General features: G+C 43.4%; 1 protein-coding gene across 1 annotated transcript in view; it reads left to right on the top strand.

Annotated features, from left to right (window-relative positions):
- Window positions 1-721: 721 nt before the first annotated feature.
- LOC141072946 (lamina-associated polypeptide 2, isoforms alpha/zeta-like) overlaps window positions 722-28,000 on the top strand; it is a 53,662-nt gene continuing 26,383 nt past the window's right edge. The window contains exons 1-2 of the mRNA XM_073560232.1: window positions 722-1,729; window positions 1,824-2,030. Coding sequence (XP_073416333.1) covers window positions 1,027-1,729; window positions 1,824-2,030 — 910 coding nt within the window. The 5' untranslated portion in view covers window positions 722-1,026. The remainder of the gene's footprint in view (window positions 1,730-1,823; window positions 2,031-28,000) is intronic.

Genomic DNA, 28,000 nt, shown 5'->3' with positions numbered 1-28,000 from the left:
TGTGAAGTCTCCATGGGAACGGCAGGGGCTGCGGTCCGGAGGCAGCGTCGGGGGAGATTCCGCTAGACGGCTCCCCCCTCGTCTGGTGAACGAAGGGTGATGACGGGGTCCGGGGAGGGCCGCCCTGTCTCACCCAGGAGAGCGCCGGTAGGCACCGGGACGCACCGCTACTAGGAGCGGTAAGAGCGCCAGTGGCGCAGAAGAAAAAAAAAAAAAAAAGAGGAAATCTTTTTTAAATGAAAGCGCCAGTAACGGTGGCGGTGCATAAAGAGGGGGACCGCATGGAGAGCAGGGGCCGCACATCAAAGCGGCGCGGTAGCCGCACAGTCTCCTGACCCCCCGGAAGTAATGGTTGAACTTCCGGGGCGGGATGGCTGAGAGCGCGTCGGGGCATGCGCGCGGTGATCCCAGGGAGGAGGAGCAACTTCCGGGGGGACGACAGGAAGGGAAAAAAAAAAAAAGGGCAGAGTATTTAAACAGCGGTGCAGCTGAGCGGCGATGCAGCAATGTCATCCCCAACGGAAGCACACGCTCCAGCGGGGGATTCTGCAGGAGGTAGCTCCACCAGGGACCGCAACACCGGCCGCAGGAATGAAGCAGGAGAATCAAGGCCTAGGACGGGATCTCAGCCATCTGATCCGGTAATATAAGGCTTCACTGGGTGAGTGCAAGTATATACTCTGCCTACTAAGCTGACCTCTCCTCTCCCCCCCCCGCCTTGGTGTCCCCTTCTAGACCAAGAAAAAGGATAAATCCAAGCATAAAGAATGTGCGTTATGCTCTGAACCTCTCCCTGACTCCTACCCTAAGAAGCTCTGTAAGCAATGCACCAGGGAGACAAAGCAGGGGGCCGCATTGTCGACAAAGGACATTAGAGCTATAATCAGGGAGGAGATACAGGCTATTAACCGCGCCAAAACTCCCTCAGAGACTGGCAGCAAAAAGCAGTTAACCCTCAACTCAGAGTCAGAGGAAGAAGGGGGGTTAATCTCTGACTCCTCACTCACATCCTCATCATCATCAGACATGGAGGGACGGTCATGTTTCCCCCTAGATAGTGTGGACAACCTAGTCAAATCGGTGAGAAGCACTATGGGGTGTGAGGAACCAAGGGGTGCCCAAACCGCACAAGACATAATGTTTGCGGGATTGGCGGAAAAGAAAAGGAGAGCGTTCCCGGTAATACCGGCAATTAAGGCCCTAATAAAAAGGGAATGGGAAAAACATGACCAAAGAAGTTTTCTCCCATCAGCCTCAAAAAGAAAGTATCCATTTAGCGATGAGGAGCTATTAAAATGGACCAAAGTGCCAAAAGTGGATGCCGTTATATCCTCTACCTCGAGACAATCGGCTATTCCAGTAGAGGACGCAGGCTTGTTGGCAGACCCGTTAGACCGCAAGGCAGAATCATCGTTGAAGAGATCTTGGGAATCTACCACGGGTATTTTTAAGCCAGCGGTAGCCAGCACATGTACCACTAGATCTATGCTTGTGTGGTTGGATCAGCTGGATCAACAAATCGAGCAAAAGGTGTCCAGAGAAAAATTACGGGCCGCTATCCCATTAATTAGAGGGGCAGCTGCCTTTATGGCTGATGCGTCGGCGGACACTCTACGGCTGGCAGCAAGATCAGCAGCTCTGGTGAACAACGCCAGAAGGGCGTTGTGGATGAAGAGCTGGAAGGGGGACGCGCAATCAAAGGCTAAGATTTGTGCAACCCCGTGTGAGGGTGAGTTTCTCTTCGGGAAATCCCTAGACGAGATACTCGCCAAAGCAAAGGAGAGGAAGAAGGCGTTCCCTGACTCTTCTATCCCTTTCTATAGGAGAACCTTTAAGAGGCGACCGTTTGGAAGAAGGAGGCAAACGGAAAGACCAAATAGATGGGCCGCAAAAGAAGAGAAACAAAAGGGTACCATGTTCAGGGGCCGAAGGGAAAATAGAAATTAAAAAATCAGACCCACCTGTAGGGGGTAGATTACGGTTCTTTTATCCAAAATGGGAACAAATATCCTCAAACCCATGGTTTTTGAGTATTATTAAAGAAGGAATGAAAATAGAATTCCTTCAAAACCCTTATGATTTCTTTATTCTAACCCGCCTTAACTCTATGGCCCAACAAAAGGCTCTTGAAGAAGAAATTCGGAGCCTACTATGCAAGGGGGTTTTAGTAGAGGTCCCAGAGGGACAGGAAGGTAGAGGCTTCTACTCTCCCTTATTTTTAATTTCCAAACCAGATGGTACGTTTAGAACAATTATTAATTTAAGGAAGCTTAATACGTTTATAAAAAATTATAAGTTTAAGATGGAATCAATCAGATCCACCATAAAGCTTCTCTTCCCAAATTGTGTGATGGCGGGAATTGACTTAAAAGATGCTTACTATCATCTTCCTATCCATAATAGATACCAAAAATATCTAAGGGTCGCAGTGGTGTTCGATGGCAAGGTCCGTCATTTTCAATACACAGCCATGCCTTTCGGCCTCTCAACAGCGCCAAGAATCTTCACCAAGGTGATGGCAGAGGTGATGGCCTATGTTCGTCAAAAAGATACTTTAATCGTACCTTACTTAGACGACTTCCTAATAATCGGGAACTCAGATACCCAATGTACCGAAAGAGTGGCTGATGCAATCTCATCTTTGCAGGACCTAGGCTGGATCATCAATATACAGAAGTCCAGGCTCGTTCCGCAACCCCTCCAGATGTTTTTGGGGTTCCAATTGAACTCCATAACCCAGAAATGTCTACTTCCTCAGGTAAAGATTGCACTAACAAAAGAGAAAGTAGAGGCAGCCATAGATAGACCACGCATGTCTCTGAGAGGGGCAATGTCGCTATTGGGGTCACTAGATTCCTGTGCCCCTGCAGTCCGGTGGGCCCATTATCATGTCCGCACACTTCAGCATCAGATCCTCCAGGAGGAGAGGCGACATGGTGGTCACCTCGAGAGCAAGATAACTCTAACGCAGGAGGTCTTGACTTCTCTGTAATGGTGGTTAGATGATGACCATCTATCCTCAGGAGTCCCATGGGTCATAGTACCATCTGGTATCCTAACCACCAACGCTAGCCCCCAAGGCTGGGGAGCCCATATGGGGAATAACTTTTGTCAAGGAAGATGGAATAGAGAGGAAAGAGAATACTCGTCTAATTTAAAAGAACTGACAGCAGTATACTATGCTCTACATCATTTCCTTCCACAGCTCCAACAGAAACATGTCAGGATCCTGTCGGACAACACCACCACAGTGGCCTACATAAACAGACAAGGAGGTACTCGATCAGAGACTCTGATGTCTTCTGCGGCAAGAATCTTAGACTTAGCCGAAAGCAATTTGTTGTCCCTCTCAGCTCTTCATATCAGAGGAGAGGACAACCAAGAAGCAGATTTCTTAAGCCGACACACACTTCGGCAAGGGGAGTGGTGCCTCAATCACCAAATCTTCCAGGACATAGTAGCTCTATGGGGGCATCCTCAAGTGGACCTCTTCGCCACAAGGGAAAACAGACAAACAAAGACCTTTGCTTCCCTGTCTCCAGCAGATCACCCAGACATACTGGATGCCCTCCAGGCCTCATGGAAATTCAAGCTGGCATACGCCTTCCCTCCATTGATTCTCCTGCCACAAGTGATTCGGAAAATCAGAGAGGAAAAGGCGAGAGTAATCCTGATAGCACCTTTCTGGCCCAAGAGACCGTGGTTCTCGTGACTACGAATTATGTCAGTGACAGATCCTTGGGTTCGCCCCTCAAACCCCAACCTACTCTCCCAAGGCCCTTTCTTCCACCCTCAAGTGAACAGCTTACACTTGATGGCGTGGAACTTGAAAGGCACCTATTAAGATCAAGAGGGTTTTCGCAATCATTAATTACTACCCTCCTGCAGAGCAGGAAGCAGTCCACAACCCAAATTTATAAAAGAATATGGAAGAAATTCCTACAGTTTCATACAGCATCTCATACAGCAGAAGTCCCGATAGTTACTATCTTAGAGTTCCTACAAAAAGGGAAGAAATTGGGCTTGTCAGTAAACACACTGAAAGTGCAGGTGTCTGCGTTGGGGGCTCTGTATGGCCATAATATAGCAGGGAATAAGTGGATATCACGATTCATTACGGCATGTGAAAGAATAACTCCGGTTCACATACCCACAATCCCTACATGGGACTTAAACTTGGTGTTAGACGCCCTGACAGAAGAACCTTTTGAACCGATAGATACGATATCCCTTAAATATTTATCATTTAAGACGGCCCTCTTGGTAGCACTGACATCCGCTAGGAGAGTGGGTGATATCCAGGCCCTGTCCATAGATCCACCCTTTTTGCAGGTATATCGGGATAGATTAATATTAAAGCCAGACCCCTCATACCTGCCTAAGGTATCAATAAAGTACCATAGGTCTCAGGAGATACTCCTCCCAACCTTCTTTGAAGATCCCTCCACTCCGGAAGAGCAGAAATTCCACACTTTGGACGTCAGAAGAACTGTCCTAAAGTATATTGAAAGGTCCGAGAGCTGGAGGCAGTGTAGGGCTCTCTTCATTTCTTTTCAGGGCCATAAAAAAAGGGTATGGAGTCACAAAGAGCACCATTTCCCGATGGATCAGGGATGCCATTCGTTTAGCCTACTCGGCAAAAAATGAAGAACCTCTGGGAAACATCAGAGCACATTCCACCAGAGCAATGGCGGCTTCCTGGGCGGAGAGGGGAGACGTTCCAATTGAAACCATATGTAAGGCGGCAATTTGGTCATCCCCTTCTACCTTCTATAGACACTATAGACTTGACCTTTCGTCTACTTCTGACCTAAGCTTTGGCAGGACTGTCCTTGGCACGGTGGTCCCACCCAGGTGATGGTCTCTGGAATCTCTCCAGTGGGTGCTGTCGTGGCGAAGGGTAAAAAGCCGGATTACTTACCGGTAATGCTCTTTTAATGAGTCCACGACAGCACCCGCTCACTTCCCTCCCTGCTAGAAATATCAATATTAAAAGTATATCTGCTAAAGTTGGATAAGTAAAGTTATAAGTACAAGACATTGCCTAATCCTTGGCGGTCCTCCTGGTACTCTGAAATGCAAAACTGAGGAGGAGAGGCGGACCGCCCCCTTTTATCTTTCCTGTAGGGTTTCCTGTTCCAAATGGGGCGGATCCGATACCTCCAGTGTGTGCTGTCGTGGACTCATTAAAAGAGCATTACCGGTAAGTAATCCGGCTTATCTGTACACTGCCACTTGACAATTTACATATATAAATTATATCTATCTTATCGCATTTTGCACATAGCACTTTAGAAAGAGATATATATATATATATTTCTTTGATAATTAACTTTCAGCCTGTCCTATTTTTGCTTTTTAGCAGTTGTCTCAGGGAAATTTCCTGTAACCCATATTAAGCACACTTTTTGGCAGTTTCTTTTATCTGTCCTTTTGGAATCATATGCTAGATGTTGATCACAGTATCTGGGGACAATGTTATTTATTTACACATTTAAGAGAGGTGCACAGATGTTATAAATATACTGCATGATGTTAATATTGGTATATAATTTGTGTAGACATAATCCTGTGCACTACAGCAATATTACACAAAATTACATTCTTCCCTGAATTCTGTTTATTGTGATATCCTTGTTGGTGGTTATATTGTGCACCATGTATCTCTATTTTTTTGTGATGTATACAATGAGTATGTATTTTATCTATGACCAAATAAATGTTGGTTTTAACCAAATTGAATGTCTATTATAGAATTGTGATTTATACTTCCTTTTTTTTTTGGTTTGAATATCCAATGCTGCTTGTTTCTGAAAACCACCCATGGAGTCAAAATCATCACTACACCTGTACATAATTCCTAGAGGGGTGTAATTTCCAAAATGGGGTCACTTGAAATGGAATTCTGTGCTTTTGGCACTTAGGGCTCTGTATATGGAGCCCACAAACTATTCTACTATAATTTGTTCTCCAAGATTCAAATAGCATTCCTTTCCGCCCGAGTCTCGCAGTGTGGCTAAGCGGTACTGTACAGTCACGTGGGGAATTTCCATGCACGTTCAGAAGAAGTGTAACATTCTGGTGTCATTTTTATGATGTACAATAATAAATTATATTGTGGTACCGTGTTAGCCAGGAAAATCGATGTGAATACTTTTCTGCCCAATGATGACAAAAGTATTCTCAGAGTGATACCTTTATTGGCTAACCAGAAAATGTTTGCAAGCTTTCAGAGCACAGAGGCTCCTTCTTCAGGCATGATGATAAATGGATTAATAAGAAAAAATGCACAACATTTAAGGGATACTACAGTAGGACATTTGTTCATTAGGTGGGAGGTGTGATGCCTCCTAAAGATAAGTCAAGGAAATCGAATTAGCATTTTCTTACAAATGGAGAGGCAGTGGGATTGATGTTCTTAGTTATCTGGAGTCCTTCTGGTGGAAGTGTGAACTGTGTCCATGTAGTGAGTCATAAATCCAGGTGTTAAATTGAGTCCTAGTGTCAAAGTATCGAACATCCTTATAAGTTTGAATTCCCAAATTTTTCTCTCTCTGTCATCCTTAAAATGACCTTTTAGTATTTAGACTTTTAAGTCTGCCATACAATGTCCTGTTCCAGAGAAATGTTTTCCCACAGGCGTGTCCATTTCATTCCTGATTGTATGTCTGCAAATTCATCCCAATATAGATAGCTCCAGGGTACCTCGTGCATTGTATCATGTACACCACATTGGAGGATGTATATGAAAAGGAACCCATAACCTTATAGTCCTGATTTGTGCTTGGTATGCGGACTATATTTGTAGGTAATATGTGGGTACAAGTTTTGCATTTTTTTATTGTTACATGGGAATGTGCCAGTCATTGATGGTGATGAGAGGACACTTCTGACAAGGAGATTCCTTAAGTTAGGGGGCTGTTTGTAGGAGAGAGGTGGTAGTTCTGGGAATATGCCTTTCAATTTGTGGTCTCTGTGGAATATGGGTTGGAGATCAGCACCAATTTTCCTTAGGATGCTCATGTGGGGGTTGTATGTGACCACAAGAGGTACCCTGTTGTTGTTTCTCAGTTTGTAATCCAGGAGGCTGCTTCTTGAGATTCTTGTAGCCCAGTGGATCTGTTCATCTATTACCAGTGGATGGTATCCTTGTTGTAGGAATGTATTCCTCAGTGATAGCATCTGTAATTCCCTGTCTTTACTGTCTGAACAGATCCGAATATATCGCAGAGCTTGACTGTAGATGGATTTTTTTGTGCCTTGGATGAAAGCTGTTCCATCTAAAATATGCCGGACATCCTATGGGCTTATGGTAAATTGATGTTTGTATGGCGTTGTCCCTGTTGTATATGGTCAAGTCCAGAAAATGTATTTGGGACTTTGAAAAGTTGAGGGTGAGCTTTATGCTTGGGTGGTATATGTTGAAGTTCTTGTGGAAGGAGATCAGATCATCTTTTGAGCCTGTCCAGATTATTAGCGGATCATCAATGTAGCGGAAGTATGCAAGAGGTTTAATAGAGCAAGATGACAAAAACTCCTCCAGTTTCCCCATAAATAGGTTAGCATATTGTGGGGACATTTTGCTTCCCATGGCGCTGCCCATACACTGTTGGTATAAATTGTTCCCAAAAGAAAAATAGTTGTGATGGAGCACAAACCTGATGAGTTGCAGTGTTGGTTCTGTGGCTAGATTGTTCTTTTTAGGAAATATTTGCATGCTGAAATTCCATCCTCATGAGGAATGTTGGAATATAGAGACTACATCCATGGTGGCTAGTATCGTGTCCTCCGGAAGTGGGCCCAGCGATGACAATTTGCAAAGAATATCTGTGGTTTCCTGGATATAGCTGGGTGTGTGCCTCACCAAGGGTTTTCGTATGTTCTCCACCCAGCCGGAGATATTCTCAGTTAAAGTCCCAATACCAGAGATGATAGGCCTCCCAGGATTACCTTCTTTATGTATTTAAAGCAACATGTAGAAGGTACCTGTTTGGGAATTGCCTGGTATTAGTTCCAGCAGTGAGGATGAAGTAGAATCAAATCCATTGATGATACGTGTTAAGGCCCTTTTACATTTAGCGATGCACCAGCGATCCAACCAGCGATCCGACCCGGTCAGGATCGCTGGTGCATCGCTAAATGATCGCTAGTGAGCTTTCATACAGAAAGATCTCACAGCGATGCAGCAGCGACGCAGCGCACGATACTTACCATTCACACACAGCGATCCTGACGTCCTCCCGCCCGCCTCCACGCGTCGCTGGACGTCACAGCAGGAAGTCTCAGCAGGAAGCGCCCGACGAGAAATGGAGCCGGACATTCTCGCGCGATCAGCGATGGACAGCGGGGGAGCCGGTCGCTGGTAAGTATCACACATAGCGATATCGCTAGCAATATCGCTATAACGTCACAAAACCAGTGACGTTTTAGCGATATTGCTAGCGATATTGCTTAGTGTAAAACCCCCTTTAGTTCCTCTGTGTATTTTTTGGTGGGATCTTCCTGAAGTGGAGTGTAGTATTTTAAATCCAACAGTTGTCTGTTTGCTTCCTGGATGTAATCTATTGTGTTCATGATGACTACAGCTCCTCCTTTGTCTGCTGAATGATGATGATATTGTTGCTGGCTTTTAAGGATTGTATTGCTTTTCTTTCCTCTAAACTGATATTGTTTGGCACTTTATGGTGTCTGTCCAAGACAGGGAACTACAGCTGCTATCACTGAGGAATTCATTCCTACAACAAGGATACCATCCACTGGTAATAGATGAACAGATCCACTGGGCTCCAAGAATCCCAAGAAGCAGCCTCCTGGATTACAAACTGAGAGAGGACAACAACAGGGTACCTCTTGTGGTCACATACAACCCCCACATGAGCATCCTAAGGAAAATTGGTGCTGATCTCCAACCCATATTCCACAGAGACCACAAATTGAAAGGCATATTCCCAGAACTACCACTTCTCTCCTACAAACAGCCACCTAACTTAAGGAATCTCCTTGTCAGAAGTGTCCTCTCATCACCGTCAATGACTGGCACATTCCCCTGTAACAATAAAAAATAAAAAACTTGTACCCACATATTACCAACAAATATAGTCCGCGCAGGGCTGCCACTAGGAATTTTGGGGCCCCATGCTGTCAAAATTTTCGGGGCCCCCTTCTCCAGCATTCTGCCCCAGTGTCCAGCATTCTGCCCCAGTCTCCAGCATTCTGCCCCAGTCTCCAGCATTCTGCCCATTACAGCATTCTGCCCCAGTCCAGCATTCTGCCCCAGTTACAGCATTCTGCCCCCATGTCCAGCATTCTGCCCCAGTTACAGCATTCTGCCCCGGGCCCCCCGGATCGCCACTGTAAAAAAAAAAAAAAAAAAAAAGCAAACAAAAAAGTTCTTACCTGGCCACGCTCCAGCAGCGGGTGAGGCTCCGTCCCTCCAAGCTGCTGAAGCACGCTGTAGCTGGCCACTGACAGTGACGTCAGACGCTGGCGATGTGCGCGCTGTGGCTGATGTCAGCTGCCAGCTTCCGATTGTCTGGCGACTGTTAACTATTGACGTGCGGGCCCGCATGTCAATATCGCTTAGCAGCTAAGGACCCGGTTTACCTGCCGGTAGGGGCTCGGTAAGCAGAGGAGACTGGGCCGGATGCGGGCCCCCTCTGCCCACCAGGCCCCATACGCCAGTCAGGGCTGTAATGCCCTAATGGCGGCCCTGAGTCCATGTACCAAACACAAATCAGGACTGTAAGGTCATGGGTTCCTAGTCATGTACATCCTCCAATGTGGTGTACATGATACAGTGCACGAGGTGCCCTGGAGCTATCTATATTGGGGAAACCATGCAAATACTACAAACAAATATGAATTTACACAGACATACAATCAGGAATGAAATGGACACGCCTGTGGGAAAACATTTCTCTGGAACTGGACATTGTATGGCAGACTTAAAAGTCTTAATACTAAAAGGTCATTTTAAGGATGACAGAGAGAGAAAAATGTGGGAATTCAAACTTATAAGGATGTTCCATACTTTGACACTAGGACTCAATTTAACACCTGGATTTGTAACTCTTCACACTTCCACCAGAAGGACTCCAGATAACTAAGAACATTATTCCCACTGTCTCTCCATTTGTAAGGCAATGCTAATTTGATTTCCTTGACTTATCTTTAGGAGGCATCACACCTCCCACCTAATGAACAAATGTCCTACTGTAGTATCCCTTAAATGTTGTGCTTTTTTCTTATTAATCCATTTGTTATCATGCCTGAAGAAGGAGCCTCTGTGCTCTGAAAGCTTGCAAACTTATTATTTTCTGATTAGCCAATAAAGGTATCACTCTGAGAATGCTTTTGTCATCATTGGGCGGAAAAGTATTCACATCGGTGCCATTTTTACAAATTTGTCCATGTGAAAATGTAAAATTTGGTGCTACAACAAATTTTTTGGGGTAAAAACATATTTTTTTCTTCACTGCCTAATGGTAAAGTTCTGTGACACACTTCTTGTGTCAATATGATTACTGCAACCTTAGATGATTGAGAGGTGTAGTTTGTAAAATGGGGTCACTTATGGGTTGGTTCTACTGTTCTGGATCCTCAGGGGTTCTTCCAGTGGGTCATGGCACCTGCAAACCATAACAGTATAATCTGCACAATAAGATGGAACTCTTTCCCTTCTGAGTTTTGCACTGTGCCTGAAAAGTATTTCCCGATTACACATAGGGTATTATAATCAGTAGGAATTGCACAGCAAACTGTGAGGTCCATATTTTTCCTTTTAGCCTTTGTGAAAATTCAAAACTTGGGGTTAAAACAACATTTTAGTGGTAAAAATGTAATTTATACTTTCTTCACCACCCAAATGTATATAATTCTGTGAGGCACATGTGGTGTCAACATGCTCACTGTACCCCTAAATGGATTAATTGGGGGTGCAGTTTGTAATATTGGGTCCCTTATGGAGGTTCTGCTTTTCTGGCACCTCAGTAGCTCTGCCAATGTGACTTGGTACCCTCAAACCAGTCCAGCAAAATCTGAACACCAGTATGGTGCTTTTTCCTTTCTGAGTTTTGCACTGTGCCTCGAAAGTAGGTTTTGACCACATATGGGGTATTGGTGTACTCAGGAGAAACTATGTACAAATTGTACTGTTCATTTTCTCATTTTATCCATTTAAAAAATGAAACACTTGGGACCAAAGCAACATTTTAGTGGAAAAAATGGTAACTTGCTATTTATTCAGCCTAATCTTATACAATTCTGTGTATAGCAGATGGCTAAAAATGCTCACCATACCCCAAGATGAATTCCTCAAGAAGTTTAATTTCCAAAATGGGATCACATGTGGGTTTTTTTGCTGTTTTGCCATATTAGGGGCTCTTCAAATGTGACATGACATTTTCAATCTATTTCAGCCAAAATTGAGCTCCAGAATTCAGTTGGCACTCCTTCCCTTCTAAGCCCTACCTTGTGCCCAAACAGTAGTTTTCCACCACATACGGGCAAAATCAACATTTTGGTGGGAAAAAGTAAAATTTGCATTTTTTTTCTTTCCATAATGCATTAATTCCTGTGAAGAACCTGAAGGGTTAATACATTTATTGAATGTGGTTTTGAGCACTTTGAAGGGTGCAGTTTTTAAAATGGTGTCAAGTAACTTGTTAACTGAAGACAATGCTTTAACCCCTTTCCGACGTTGGGCATAAATTCACGCCGACGTCGGACTCCCTCCTTTTGATGTGGGCTCTGATGCTGAGCCCACATTTTTCCTGGTACATGTCAGCTGTTTTGTGTGGCATGCATCAGGCCAGAAATCCGCCCACCGGTGACTCCCATCACGTGATCGCAGTTCACCGATTCATTGGCATATCAACCAGAGGTCTCCTGGAGACATCTATGGTTGTCAGTGCCGGTTTGCTGTGAGCTCCACCCGGTGGTCGGTGCTCATAGCCAGTGAGTATTTCTGCTATATAGAGGCAATCTGATCATTGCCTCTATGTAGCAGAGCCAATCGGGTTATGACAGCTTCTAGTCTCCCATGGAGACTATTAAAGCATGCAAAAAGTTTAAAAAAAATAAAATTTATGCAAAAAATAAAAAAATCTACAAGTTCAAATCACCCTCTTCGCCCCATTCAAAATAAACAATAAAAAATCAAACATACACATATTTAGTATCGTCGCGTTGAGAATCGCCTGATCTATCAAAAAAAAAGATTAACCTGATCGCTAAACCGTGTAGTGAGAAAAAAAGTAAAACCGCCTGAATTACGTTTCTATGGCCGCCGCGACATTGCATTTAAATGCAATAAAGGGAAATCAAAAGATCATATCTGCACCAAAATGGAATCATTAAAAATGTCATCTCGGCACACAAAATATAGGCCTCACTCAACCTGAAATCAAGAAAAATGGAGACGCTACGGGCATCGGAAAATGGCGCAATTTTTTGTTTTACAAAGTTTGGAACTTTTTTTCACCACTTAAATAAAAAAGAACCTAGACATGTTTGATGTCTATGAACTCGTAATGACCTAGAGAATCATAATGGCAGGTCAGTTTTAGCATTTAGTGAATATAATAAAAAAAGCCACGCAAAGCATAAGTGTAGGATTGCACTTTTTTTGCAATTTCACCGCACTTGGAATTTTTTTCCCATTTTCTCGTACATGACATGGTAAAACCAATGGTATCCTTCAAAAGTACAACTTGTCCCGCAATAAACAAGCCCTCCCATGGCCATTTTGACCAAAAAATAAAAAAAGTGATGGCTCTGGGAACAAGGGGAGCAAAAAATGAAAATGCAAAACCAAAAATAGCTCTGGTCGTTAATGGGTTAATGCTTACAAAAATTGGCATAAAATGAAGATACTACATCCCACTGGTGACTGCCTCTTGCGGGTCTTCTAAAACTTCACTTAAACGTGTATAATGCTTACCTTTTTAAACTTACTTTTGGCACTAAAACATACTCGTAGTTTTACTCATTTACTACACTGGAAATGTAACATTTGAAGGTTCATCTCATGCTTTATAAAAATTCCAACTTCCAACAGCATGTACAATAATAGGTCAGTTAACACTAATATTTTAAATATGAAAAATATTAATCGCATAAAACTTAAATGGGTTGTCCTTAAAACTAAATGTCATGGATAAAAAATTTGTAGTGCCCCTGCTGCTCCAGTGTCAACTTGCTGCTGCTTTCCTAAAGTTTTTTGTTGTTGATTGGACTGCAACTAATCACTGGCCTTGATGGTGATTTTTCATCTACCTCGGCATAACTGGTGAGACTTTGCTTTTTACACAGAAGACTAAAGGTACTGTCACACTTAGCGATGTACCAGCGATCCCGACCAGCGATACGACGCGGTCAGGATCGCTGGTACATCGCTAAGTGGTCGCTAGTGAGCTGCCACACAGGCAGATCTCACCAGCGACATCGCTGTGGACGGGGGTCGCTACTTACCTGTCACACTAGGCGATCCTGACGTCCTCCTGCCTGGCTCCACGCTACTCGCTCGTCTCTCCACAGGAAGCGCCGCAGGAATGTGACGACGAGAAGCGGTCCTGAACGTTCTCGCGCGATCAGAGATAACCAGCGGGGGAGCGGGTTGTAGGTAAGTATCAGACATAGCGATGTTGCTAGCAATATCGCTATAACATCACAAGTTATAGCGATATTGCTAGCGATATCGCTTAGGCCTCTTTCACACTTCAGTTTTTTACAATCTGTCACAGTCCGCCAGGTTTTGAAAAAAACGGATCCTCAATTTTCTTTTGAGGATCCATTTTTTTCCCCCATTGACTTCCATTAATGGTGGATTGTGACGGATTGCCGTCCGTTGCATCCGTTTTTTTTGAGGATCCGCCAAAAGTTGCTGTCCGTCACCATCCTCAAAGATTTCAAAACGGAGCTTGCAACGTTTTTTTCTCTGGTGGATCCTCCAGACACTAATTTAACCCGAAATTCTCTCTCTCTCTCTGTCTCTCTCTCCCAGTGTATCCTTTAAATTTCGTCATTTTCAGGATCCGTCTGAAAACGGATCCTGTGCCATCCGTTCACATCAGTTGAGAACGGATCCGCTTGTCTGCCTTTTTGGCTGATTTGAACTGATGCAAAAAAACTGAAGTGTGAAAGAAGCCTTAGTGTGACAGTACCTTAAGGCTGTGTGCCCACGTTGCTTTTTTTAAGCGTTTCTCCAGCGCTTTTAGACGCGCTTTTCTGCAGCGGAAATGCTTAAGAAAAGCATCCCATGTAATCATAATTGAATCTGCACATGTTGTGCTAATGGTGTGTTTTTTTCTGCCGCAGAATCGCTTATCAGAAAAAACTGCAGCATGTTCATTAACGTTTCCGCATACATACAATTGTATTGCAAAAACGCTTAGGAAAACGCACGCTAAAACGCTTACAAAAGCGCTTCATAAAACGCATGCATTTTCCCGTGAAGATGGTGTGCGTTTCCGCTCAGGAATATTCTGCTTCAAAAAAGCAATGTGGGCACATAGCTTAAAGGAGCAATAGAGAGTTATGTGCATCAAAAGGTAATGTTTATAAAGTTAATTTTAAGCATTTCCTTCAATAGTTGCAATTCATTCCTTTCATACAGAGCCAAGTACTGCAGTGTGCAGGTGCTGGGCCTCTTTGATCTTTCCGGCATCTGCACACTGCAGTATTTGGCTCTGCCCTCAATAGGGCAGATCAGTACTCCTGCACAGGATCCACGACACGAAGCAAGGAAGATGACGACATCGCATGAAGAATAAGAATAAGAGGAGAAAATGGACCCCAAAAATTGCAGGGAAAACCAGTGTTTGGGCTTACAGCAGGGCTCAGAAGGGAAGGAGCGCTGCTTCACTCTTTGAACACAAAATTGGATGGAGTCAAGAGAGGATGCCATGTTGCATTTGGAGAGCCCCTGAGGTGCATAAACAGTGGAAACTCAGCATAAGTGACCCCATTTTGGAAATTAGACCGCCCAAGGAATTTCTCTAAATCTGTGGGGAGCACCTTGAACTCCTAGGTGCTTCACATAAAATTATAACGCTGAGTTGTGAAAATAAAAAGAAATCAATTTTTTTCCACAAAAATGTTTTTTGGGCTTCAAATTTTTATATTTTTTCAACGGTAACAGGAGAAAATGGACTCTATTAATATATAAAATCTATTGTGCAAGTTCTCCTGAGTACGCTGATACTTTATATGTGGAGGAAGACTACTGTTTGTTAGCATGGCAGGGCTCGGACAGGAAGGAGTGACGTTTTAGAATGCAGACTTTGAGGGAATGTTTTGTGGGCATCATGTCGTATTTGGAGAGCCCTTGATATGCCTAAACAGTGGAACCCCCCCCCACACCATTGGCCCCATTTTGGAACTGATCTAGGGTTTTCTGCTATTTAAATTTTATAATGTTGTGGCATACATACGTAAATTGTGTAGAGTGCATCAGTTTGGCATACGTGAGTTGTGTAGTGTGCATCAGGTTGACAAACGTGAGTTGTGTAGTGTGCGTCAGCTTGGCATACGTGAGTTGTGTAGTGTGCATCAGGTTGGTTGTAAATCCTCTTTGTTCTCAAGAACAGGCTGATTTTAATTTTAGTGTTCACTGCTTATTGCCTAGGTTAGTAGTCTCACAGTTTTTCAACAGTGTCTATTCTCCTAAGCAAAGAACACAGCACTTACAAGCTGCTTGCTGTACAATTTGCAACCACTTCTCTTGCCAGAATACAGTGTATTCAGCTTTAGTGTCTCCTCCAATGCTGAAGAGGTAAAGCTGCTTCTGTTAGGAGCATACAGGAGTGCATGTTCAAACTAGCGACTCAGACATGCCGCTGGTTTGATTTGTCAATCACCAGGAATGCAACGCACCTGGCGAGCAGAAAGCCAGGGGGCTGAGGAGCTGAGCACTCCTGAAAACATAGCGAAACAACCACTTTAGGATTTATGTGTATATACTGTAAAACTTTTCTCTAACACTTCTTTAGAACACAGGACAAAAGAAAGGTGTGACAGCTGTTTTGTTTTTATTAAAAAGAAGCTGACCGCAATAAAGATAAACATTTTGACTGCCCTTTTTTGCCCATCATTCAAAACTCATTAAATTCCTTGTCAGAATGTTTTATTTCACAATACTGTAGTTGGTAGCATAGTAGTTCCCCTGTACATGTTTGGTGTCTTTTCAAGTGATAAAATTGCAGGGTTTTTCTCTGCAGAATTGTTTTTCATGGAATGAGTTCCAAGGAGAAAATAAGGAAAATTGACTTGAAAGTTAAATGAAAAATAACCTGCAATAGTTTGTCATTAACCCCTTTCTGACATCAGACGTACTATCCCGTCCATGGGACCCAGGCCCCTATGCCCATGGACGAGATAGTACGTCTAGCTCGATCAGCGGCGCTCACGTGGTGAGCGCCGCTGATCGCGGCCGGGTGTCAGCTGATTATCACAGCTGACACCCGGCACTAATAAATTCATTTTTTGGAAATAAAAAAAAAAAAAAAACACAAAGTACACATATTTGATATCGTCGTGTCCGTAACGACCCGCCCTATAAAACTGTCCCATTAGTTAACCCCTTTAGCAAACCCCTTAAAAAATAAAAATAAAAACTGATCAAAAAATGATTTATTATCATACCGCCGAACAAAAAGTGCAATAACGCGCAATCAAAAAGACGCATATTAATAACCATGGTACCGCTGAAAATGTCATTTTGTCCCGCAAAAAACGAGCCCCCACACAGCATCATCAGAGAAATAATAAAAAAGTTACAGCTCGCAGAATAAAGCGATGCAAAAATAATTATTTTTTTATATAAAATTGTTTTCTTTGCATAAAAGCGCGAAAACATAAAAAAAGACATAAAGGAGGTATCGCTGTAATCGTACTGACCTGCAGAACAAAAATGCTTTATCAATTTTACTGCAGGTGGAACGGTGTAAACGCACCCCCCAAAAGAAATTCATGAAACGCTGGTTTTTGTTCATTCTGCGTCCCAAAAATCGTAATAAAAAGCGATCAAAAAATGTCGTGCTCGAAAATGGTACCAATAAAAACGTCAACTCGTCCTGCAAAAAATAATACCTCACATGACTGGGTGGGTCAAAATATGGAAAAATTATAGCTCTCAATATCTGTTGATGGAAAACTATTTTTACAATAAAAAGCGTCTTTTAGCGTGTGACAGCTGCCAAATATAAAAACCCGCCATAAATAGTAAATCAAACCCCCTATTATCACCCCTTTAGTTAGGAAAAAATAATAAAATTAAAAGAAAATTGTATTTATTTCCATTTTCCCATTAGGGTTAGGGCTAGGGTTAGGGCTAGGATTAGGGCTGAGATTAGGGTTAGGGGTGTGTTAGGGTTGGAGTTAGAATTGGGGGGTTTCCACTGTTTAGGCACATCAGGTGCTCTCCAAATGCAACATGGCGTCTGATCTCCATTCCAGCCAATTCTGCATTGAAAAAGTCAAATGGTGCTCCTTCCCTTCCAAGCTCTGCCATGCGCCCAAACAGTGTTTTACCCCCACATATAGGGTATCAGCCTACTCAGGACAAATTGCAAAACAACTTTTGGGGTCCAATTTCTCCTGTTACCCTAAGGAAAATAAAAATTGGGGGCAAAAATATCATTTTTGTGGAAAAAATACGATTTTTATATTCTCACGCCCGGCGTTATAAACTTCTGTGAAGCACTGGGGTGTTCAAAGTGCTCACCACACATCTAGATATGTTCCTTAGGGGGTCTAGTTTCCAAAATGGTGTCATTTGTGGGGATTTTCCACTGTTTAGGTACATCAGGAGCTCTCCAAAGGCAACATGACACCCGCAGACCATTCCATCAAAGTCTGCATTCCAAAACGTCACTACTTCCCTTCCGAGCCCCGACGTGTGCCCAAACAGTAGTTTTCTCCCACATATGGGGTGTCAGCATACTCAGGATAAATTGGACAACAACTTTTGGGGTCCCATTTTTCCTGTTACCCTTGGGAAAATAAAAAAAATGGGGACTAAAAGATCATGTTTGTTGAAAAAATACGATTTTTTTTATTTTCACGCCCGGGCGTTATAAACTTCTGTGAAGCACTGGGGGGTTCAAAGTGCTCCCTACACATCTAGATAAGTTCCTTGGGGGTCTAGTTTCCAAAATGGTGTCATTTGTGGAGTGTTTCAACTGTTTTGGTACATCAGGGGCTCTCCAAAAGCAACATGACACCCGCAGACCATTCCATCAAAGTCTGCATTCCAAAACGTCACTACTTCCCTTCCGAGCCCCAACGTGTTCCCATACAGTAGTTTTCTCCCACATATGGGGTATCAGTGTACTCAGGACAAATTGGACAACTTTTGGGGTCCAATTTCTCCAGTTATCCTTGGGAAAATAAAAAAATTGGTGACTAAAAGATCATGTTTGTGGAAAAAATACGATTTTTTTATTTTCACGCCCGGGCATCATAAACTTCTGTGAAGCACTGGGGGGTTCAAAGTGCTCACCACACATCTAGATAAGTTCCTTGGGGGGGGTCTAGTTTCCAAAATGGTGTCATTTGTGGGGGGTTTCCCCTGTTTTGGTACATCAGGGGTTTCCAAACGCGACATGGTGTCCGATCTCAATTCCAGCCAAAAACATCAAATGGCGCTGCTTCCCTTCCGAGCTCTGCCATGCGCCCAAATAGTGGTTTACCCCCACATGTGGGGTATCGGCGTACTCAGGACAAATTGCACAATAACTTTTAGGGTCCTGTTACCCTTGGAAAAATAAGAATTGAGGGTGAAAAGATCATTTTTGTGGAAAAAATGATTTTTAAATTGTACGGCTGTACGTTATAAACTTCTGTGAAGCACTGGGGGGTTCAAAGTTCTCACCACACATCTAGATAAGTTCTTTGGGGGGTCTAGTTTCCAAAATGGTGTCATTTGTGGGGGGTTTCCACTGTTTTGGTACATCATGGGTTTTCCAATCGCGACATGGTGTCCGATCTCAATTCCAGCCAAAAAAGTCAAATTGTGCTGCTTCCCTCTTGAGCTCTGCCATGTGCCCAAATAGTCGTTTACACCCACATATAGGGTATCAGCGTACTCAGGACAAATTGCACAATAACTTTTAGGGTCCTGTTACCCTTGGGAAAATAAAAATTGGGGGTGAAAAAACTTTTTTTTTTTTTTTTTTTTTTTTAAATATGATTTTTTAATTGTGTCGCTGTACGTTATAAACTTCTGTGAAGCTCTTGTGGGTTCAAAGTTCTCACCACATAACTAGACAAGTTCCTTGTAGGGTCTAGATTCCAAAATGGGGTCGCTTGTGGGGGGTTTCCACTGTTTCGGTACGTCAGGGGCTCTCCAAACGTGACATGGCGTCCGATCTGCATGCCAGCCAATTTTGCAATAAAAAAGTCAAACGGTGCTCCTTCCCTTCAGAGCTCTGCCATGCGCCGAAACAGTGGTTCCCCCCACATATCAGGTATCAGCGTACTCAGGACAAATTGCACAATAACTTTTGCAGTCCAATTTCTCCTGTTACCCTTGGTAAAATAAAAAAAATTGAACCTGAAATATTTTTTTTGTGAAAAAAAGTTAAATGTTCATTTTTTTTTTAAATATTCAAAAAATATCTGTGACGCACCTGAAGGGTTAATAAACTTCTTGAATGTGGTTTTGAGCACCTTAAGGGGTGCAGTTTTTAGAATGGTGTCACTTTTGGGTATTTTCTATCATATAGACCCCTCAAAGTGGCTTCAAATGTGATGTGGTCCGTAAAAATAAAATGGTGTTGCAAAAATGAGAAATCGCTGGTCAACTTTAAACCCTTATAACTTCCTAACAAAAAAAAAATTTGGTTCCAAAATTGTGCTGATGTAAAGTAAACATGTGGGAAATGTTACTTATTAAGTTTTTTGTGTGCTGCATCTCTGTGATTTAAGGGCATAAAAATTCAAAGTTGGAAAATTGCAAAATTTTCAAAATTTTTGCCAAATTTCCATTTTTTTCACAAATAAACGCAACTTATTTGAATGAAATTTTACCACTATCATGAAGTACTATATGTCACGAGAAAACATTGTCAGAATCACCAGGATCCATCAAAACGTTTCAGAGTTATTACCTCATAAAGGGACAGTGGTCAGAATTGTAAAAATTGTCCCGTCATGAACGTGCAAACCACCCTTGGGGGTGAAGGGGTTAAAAGAGTTTTTAAGACAAACATACAGTACTGTGCAAAACTTTCAAATGTTGGAATGTAAATAATTTTATTTTTTAAAGGGACTATCCAGGGAGGTTGTTCCAAACATCTTGGAAAACTAACCACAGATTTGTTTATGCAAGCTTTCAGCAAAGCATTCTCTCTCTTCATGTAATCGAAGACATACTTGATGATGATAAGATCAGGGCTCTGTTGTGAGTGTGAGGACAGAGAGGATGAGGTTGTAGACTCCACTTAGTGTGGTCCCAGATGGACGCAGCTGAGTAGCTCAGCAGAGCAGGTGGAAGACGACAAAGAGACACGAAGTGATGCAACCAAAACAAGAACTGCATCCTCAGCCCCAACTCTGGCTGTTGCCAGCACCGTTCACGAGTGTGCAGTTCGCAAGTGCAGTAAGGGTTGCCTAGCCTGGGCCAGTTTTGAGACCACAAAGGATGACCCACCTCACGTTATCTGCCAAAATTTGCAGAAAAAACTCAGTAGAAGCAAAAATTTCAATAATTTGACAGCTACATGCATGAACGGGCACATGCGCGATCAACATGCCTTAGTGTGGCTTAGTGTCACTGGGCTAAAATGTTGACTAACAAGCCTCGCCAACCACTGGCCATCCTATCAACCACATCTGCTGCGTATTCTTCCTCCGTCACTTAGCCAAGTCTTCTCACATAGGGCTCCAGCTGCAGAAGCTCCACTTCTTTACCCCCTACAGTCGGGGTGAGTGTGAGCTGTTACGGAAGTGGATATGACTGCTGTTTTTGTGTCAACTAGCACAGCACATTTTTCTCAATCCACCATAACATCTTCACCTGCACCTCACTGACAGTCCAGCAGTTTGTCCTGTTCTCCGCACTCCACCCTCTCTGTAAAACAGCCAGCCCTCGGTCCCGAAGTTGAGGTCATGTAAAAGAAGGTTTCCTCCACACATGCGAAAGCTAAGGTCCACCGGCCATATCCAATCTGTTGGACACGGAAATGCTGCCTTTCTGCCTGGTGGATACATATGGTTTCAGAAAGGTGATGCACATTGCAATTCTCCAGCAACAGTTGCCCAGTTGTCATTACTTCTCTACACCAGCATGTTGCAGAAAAATTCACCCATTCCCTGAAAAAAATCTACAGTGGGGAAGAAAAGTATTTAGTCAGCCACCAATTGTGCAAGTTCTCCCACTTAAGAAGATGAGAGAGGCCTGTAATTGACATCATAGGTAAACCACAATTATGAGAGTCAAAATGAGAAAACAAATCCAGAAAATCACCTTGTCTGATTTGGTAAGATTTACTTTTCAAATTATGGTGGAAAATAAGTATTTTGTCACCTAAAAACATGCAAGATTTCTGGCTCTCACAGACCTGTAATTTCTTCTTTAAGAGGCTCCTCTCTCCTCCACTCATTACCTGTAGTAATGGCACCTATTTGAACTTCTTATCAGCAAAAAAGACACCTGTTCACAACCTCAAACAGTCACACTCAAAACTCCACTATGGTGAAGACCAAAGAGCTGTCGAAGGACACCAGCAACAAAATTGTAGCCCTGCACCAGGCTGGGAAGACTGAATCTGCAATAGGCAAGCAGCTTGGTGTGATCTCACCTGATCCTCCACTCAGTCCTATATATTTAGTATCATCCTAAGGTGGACACGCATGTGGGGTCTGGCACGTGTCTCCCTGCAGCATAAGTATCACTGCAGCAAAAGTATCTTGAAGATGCAGTTATTCCAACTGCAGTTAGTAACAGCAGGAGTCAGGACCCCACACTATGTACCTGTCTCTTTTGGGTATGTCTGCTGAGTAAGCACTTCTTACTACTTGGATCTAACTTTTCTATTAACCCTCCTACTCCTTCACCATGTTTACATTTGCCCTCACAGTGTTTGCTCCATTAATCCTCACTCTCCTTCGCTATCCCCAAACCCCAGTACCCTGTAACCAAATAATCATCTCCCCTTCCCTTTTTCCTCCCCATCTGACCTCCTCTGCTGACCTCAACCTCAAATCTGTCCTAATGAAACATAAAACAAGCTGCCCACTCTCTTTCTCCCATCTGCTCTCCCATTCTCTGCTTCTCCTCAATGCTGGCAACTAGAGTTGAGCGAAACGGGTCGGTCAAATTCAAAAATAGCCGACTTTAGCTAAAGTCTGGTTTCGCCGATCGAAACCCGACCATAGCGTGAGATCAGCCATGAGGTCGCCGATCAGAGCGCCAAAGTCGAGTTTCAAATAATGCTTCCAGCGCCTTTTCTCAGCCAATGATGGAGGACGCACACTGTGGGCAACGAGATGACATGCGCAGCGGCCACCACCATCTTAGAGAAGGGCATTGAAGTGATTGGCTAGCTTTGTGTGGCGTCACAGTGGGTATAAAAGGCCGTGACCGCCGACCGCCATCTTACGTCTGCCGATCTTACAATGGGGAGAGCGTTAGGCAGGGAAGAAGAAAAAAAATTGCTTCTGCTGCTAGCGCTTTTCACTGTACAGTTAGTGTGCGGTGAAAGGGGAGGATTTTTGTTCTGTGCAGCAGCGCTGGTGGTGATTAGGCTGCCTTTTAAGACTACCTGCTAGCTGCATTGCTGTGTGCACACTGCTGTTCAAACTGCTTTTTTCAAAGCACTCCAACTTTTATTATTTTGTTCTGGTGAGTTACTGAGCGTTCATTTTTTAACACACCGTATAGCGGTGTACGCTCCTCACTCACTACTGTGTACCGCCTTGTATCACGGACAAATAGAAGCTATCTGTGTGTGACTCTGGAAAAACAAGCCGAGGAGATTTTCCATTTTTCCAGACCTACACCTTAGACAGCTATCTGCTTTTCAAACAGTTTTGTATATCTGCTGTTTGATTACGGTCAAAACTAGACAGAGACAGCATGTGTCAGTCCGTATACAAATAGACGGAGATTGACAATTTTCCATACAGACACCGTATAGTGGTGTACGCTCCTCACACACTACCGTGCACCGCCTTGTATCATGGACAAATAGAAGCTATCTGTGTGTGACTCTGGAAAAACAAGTCGAGGAGATATTCCATTTTTCCAGACCTACACCTTAGACAGCTATCTGCTTTTCAAACAGTTTTGTATATCTGCTGTTTGATTACGGTCAAAACTAGACAGACAGCATGTGTCAGTCTGTATACAAATAGACGGAGATTGACAATTTTCCATACAGACACCGTATAGTGGTGTACGCTCCTCACACACTACCGTGCACCGCCTTGTATCATGGACAAATACAAGCTAGCTGTGTGTGACTCTGGAAAAACAAGCCGAGGATATTTTCCATTTTTCCAGACCTACACCTTAGACAGCTGTCTGTTTTTCAAACAGTTTCGTATATCTGCTGTTTGATGACGGTCAAAACTAGACAGAGACAGCGTGTGTCAGTCCATATAAAAATAGACGGAGATTGACAATTTTCCATACACACATTGTATAGTGGTGTATAGAGTTGAGCGATACCGTCCGATACTTCAAAGTATCGGATCGGAATGGATCGGCCGATCTTAAAAAAAGTATCGGTATCGCCGATTCCGATACCGGAAGTCCCATTCAAGTCTATGGGACTTCCGGTATCGGAATAAGAAAAATCCTGTTTTTCCCTTGTACAGCCTCTCTGGGGTCTGTACGGGCCTTTCGGGGGGCTGTGCCGGCCTGCCAGGGGGTCTGTGCAGGCTCCGGTGGTCTGTGCCGGCCTGCCGGGGGGCTGTGCAGGCTCCGGTGGGCTGTGCCGGCCTGCCGGTGGGCTGTGCCGGCCTGCCGGGGGGCTGTGCCGGCCTGCCGGGGGGCTGTGCAGGCTCCGGGGGGCTGTGCCGGCCTGCCGGGGGGCTGTGCAGGCTTCGGGGGTCTGTGCAGGCATCGTCCGATGGGACTACAAGTCCCATCGGGCGATGCCTGCTACCATGACAGTGATTGACACATTAGCCAATGATGGGACAGTAGTAGTCCCATCATCCGGCTAATGTGTTGAATGTAAAAAAAAAATAAAAAAAAAAAAAATTACATGCTACATACATACAACATGCATACTACATACATGCTACATTCATACTACATATATACTACATGCAACATACATACTACATACATACTACATGCAACATACATACTACATATATACTACATGCATGCAACATACATACTACATACATGCTACATTCATACTACATATATACTACATGCTACATACATACTACATATATGCTACATACATACTACATATATACTACATGCATGCTACATACATACTACATACATACTACATATATGCTACATACATACTACATGCTACATACATACTACATATATACTACATGCATGCTACATACATACTACATGCTACATACATACTACATATATACTACATACATACCACATACATACTACATACATACTACATGCTACATACATACTACATATATACTACATACATACTACATACATACTACATGCATGCTACATACATACTACATATATACTACATGCATGCTACATACATACTACATGCTACATACATACTACATATATACTACATGCATGCTACATACATACTGCATGCTACATGCATGCTACATACATACTACATACATACTACATGCTACATACATACCACATATATACTACATACATACTACATACAATACATTCATACAATACATACATAGACATACAGTACATATAACATAGAGTAACATACTTACCAATACTTGTCACATTGTTCCCCGAAGCCATTGTCTTTTTCGGAATAAATATTAACATAACAAACCACAAAAATACTCACCCACGATCCGAAGCAGTCCACGAGTGTGTCCCACGACGATCTTGGGTAGAGAACTGCAGCATCAGCTGTTGCTGCCGTTCTCTACGGGCTTCAGGAATCCAATGACGGAAGGTAGGTATCCTTCCGCACTGTATTCCTCCGCCACTTAAAAAAAAAAAAGTGCCTAGTCTCACTTTATGCCATTGCTGTGTGGGAAATTCCCACGCAGCAATGGCATAAAGTGAGACTAGGGACATTTTTTTTTTTTAAGTGGCGGAGGAATACAGTGCGGAAGGATACCTACCTTCCGTCATTGGATTCCTGCAGCCCGTAGAGAACGGCAGCAACAGCTGATGCTGCAGTTCTCTACCCAAGATCGTCGTGGGACACACTCGTGGACTGCTTCGGATCGTGGGTGAGTATTTTTGTGGTTTGTTATGTTAATATTTATTCCGAAAAAGACAATGGCTTCGGGGAACAATGTGACAAGTATTGGTAAGTATGTTACTCTATGTTATATGTACTGTATGTCTATGTATGTATTGTATGAATGTATTGTATGTAGTATGTATGTAGTATATATGTGGTATGTATGTAGCATGTAGTATGTATGTAGTATGTATGTAGCATGCATGTAGCATGCAGTATGTATGTAGCATGCATGTAGTATATATGTAGTATGTATGTAGCATGTAGTATGTATGTAGCATGCATGTAGTATATATGTAGTATGTATGTAGCATGTAGTATGTATGTAGCATGCATGTAGTATATATGTAGTATGTATGTAGCATGTAGTATGTATGTAGCATGCATGTAGTATATATGTAGTATGTATGTAGCATGTAGTATGTATGTAGCATGCATGTAGTATGTATGTAGTATGTATGTAGTATATATGTAGTATGTATGTAGCATGTAGTATGTATGTAGCATGCATGTAGTATGTATGTAGTATATATGTAGTATGTATGTAGCATGTAGTATGTATGTAGCATGCATGTAGTATATATGTAGTATGTATGTAGCATGTAGTATGTATGTAGCATGCATGTAGTATGTATGTAGTATGTATGTAGCATGTAGTATGTATGTAGCATGCATGTAGTATATATGTGGTATGTATGTAGTATGTATGTAGTATGTATGTAGCATGTAGTATGTATGTAGTATTTTTTTTTATTTTTTTTAACATTTAACACATTAGCCGGATGATGGGACTACTACTGTCCCATCATTGGCTAATGTGTCAATCACTGTCATGGTAGCAGGCATCGCCAGATGGGACTTGTAGTCCCATCGGACGATGCTTGCACAGACCCCCGGACATCAGCACAGCCCCCCGGCAGGCCGGCACAGCCCCCCGACAGGCCGGTACAGACCCCCACAGGGTGCACAGCCCCCCGGCAGGCCGGTACAGACCCCGGGCAGTCCACACAGCCCCCCGGCAGGCCGGCACAGCCCCCCGGCAGGCCGGCAGAGACCCCCGGAAGGCCCGAAATGACGGCGCATCATGATGCGCACACACCGCGCATCATGATGACGTCAGGCTGTCAATCAACTTTGAACTTCCGATTCCGATGCCGACTTCCGATATTGAAAAAATATCGGAAGTCGGTATCGGAATTCCGATACAGCAAGTATCGGCCGATACCCGATACTTGCGGTATCGGAATGCTCAACACTAGTGGTGTACGCTCCTCACACACTACCATGTACCGGCTGGTATCACGGACAAATAGAAGCTATCTGTGTGTGACTCTGGAAAAACAAGCAGAGGAGTTTTTCAGTTTTTCCAGACCTACACCATATAGAGCTGACCTCTTTTAAAACAGTTTTGTATATCTGCTGTTTGATAATGGTCAGGGCAGCACGGTGGCTCAGTGGTTAGCGCTGCAGCCTTGCAGCGCTGGGGTCCTGGGTTCGAATCCCACCAAGGACAACATCTGCAAGGAGTTTGTATGTTCTCCCCGTGTTTGCGTGGGTTTCCTCCGGGCACTCCGGTTTCCTCCCACACTCCAAAAGACATACTGATAGGGAATTTAGATTGTGAGCCCCATCGGGGACAGTGATGAAATTGTGTGCAAACTGTAAAGCGCTGCGGAATATGTTAGCGCTATAAAAAAATAAAGATTATTTATTATTAAAACTAGACAGAGTCAGCGTGTGTCAGTCCGTATACAAATAGACGGAGATTGACAATTTTCCTTACAGACACTGTATAGCGGTGTACACTCCTCACACACTACTGTGTACCGCCTTGTATCACGGACAAATAGAAGCTATCTGTGTGTGATGACTCTGGAAAAACAAGCCAAGGAGATTTTCCATTTTTCAGACCTACACTTTAGACAGCTGTCCGCTTTTCAAACAGTTTTGTATATCTGCTGTTTGATAACGGTCAGAACTAGACAGACAGCATGTGTCAGTCCATATACAAATAGACGGAGATTGACAATTTTCCATATACACACCGTATAGAGCTGTCCAATTCTCAAACAGTATTGTATATCAGCCGTTCGCATTACCGTCACAGCTATACAGAGTCAGCGTGTGTGACACTCCGTAAATACATATACAGAGATTGTTAGTTACACAAAAAATGTATACAGCTGTACACTTATGATACAGTTCCATATATCTGCTTGTTGGATTACGGTCAAATACATACTGTGAGAGCGTCTGTGACTAACAAAATATATACGTAGATTTAATTTTTTTAATACACCTTACACAGCTGGACGCTCCTCATACAGAAACATCTCTCTGCTGGTATTTTTGGTACATTTTCCCAAACAAGAGGAAGTATGGTGGAAGAGGCCGCGGACGTGGGCAGGGGGGCGCAGCTGGTACAGATGGTGGTGGTGCATCGGCTGGTTCTGGCAAAAGCACAATAGCAGCTAAGGCAGGAGGTGCTGAGCCTGCGTCATCGTCTGGCCCAAGAAGGCCTGTAAGGTTGCCTTTTCTTGGAGTAGGAAAACCGCTTTTAAAGCCGGAGCATCAGGAACAGGTTTTGACGTACATTGCCGAAA

The sequence above is a fragment of the Dendrobates tinctorius genome, unplaced genomic scaffold (assembly GCF_039654945.1).
Source record: "Dendrobates tinctorius isolate UK_male_01 unplaced genomic scaffold, ASM3965494v1 ptg000293l, whole genome shotgun sequence".
Taxonomy (NCBI): Eukaryota; Metazoa; Chordata; class Amphibia; order Anura; family Dendrobatidae; genus Dendrobates; species Dendrobates tinctorius.
This window is presented reverse-complemented; position numbering and strand designations above follow the sequence as displayed.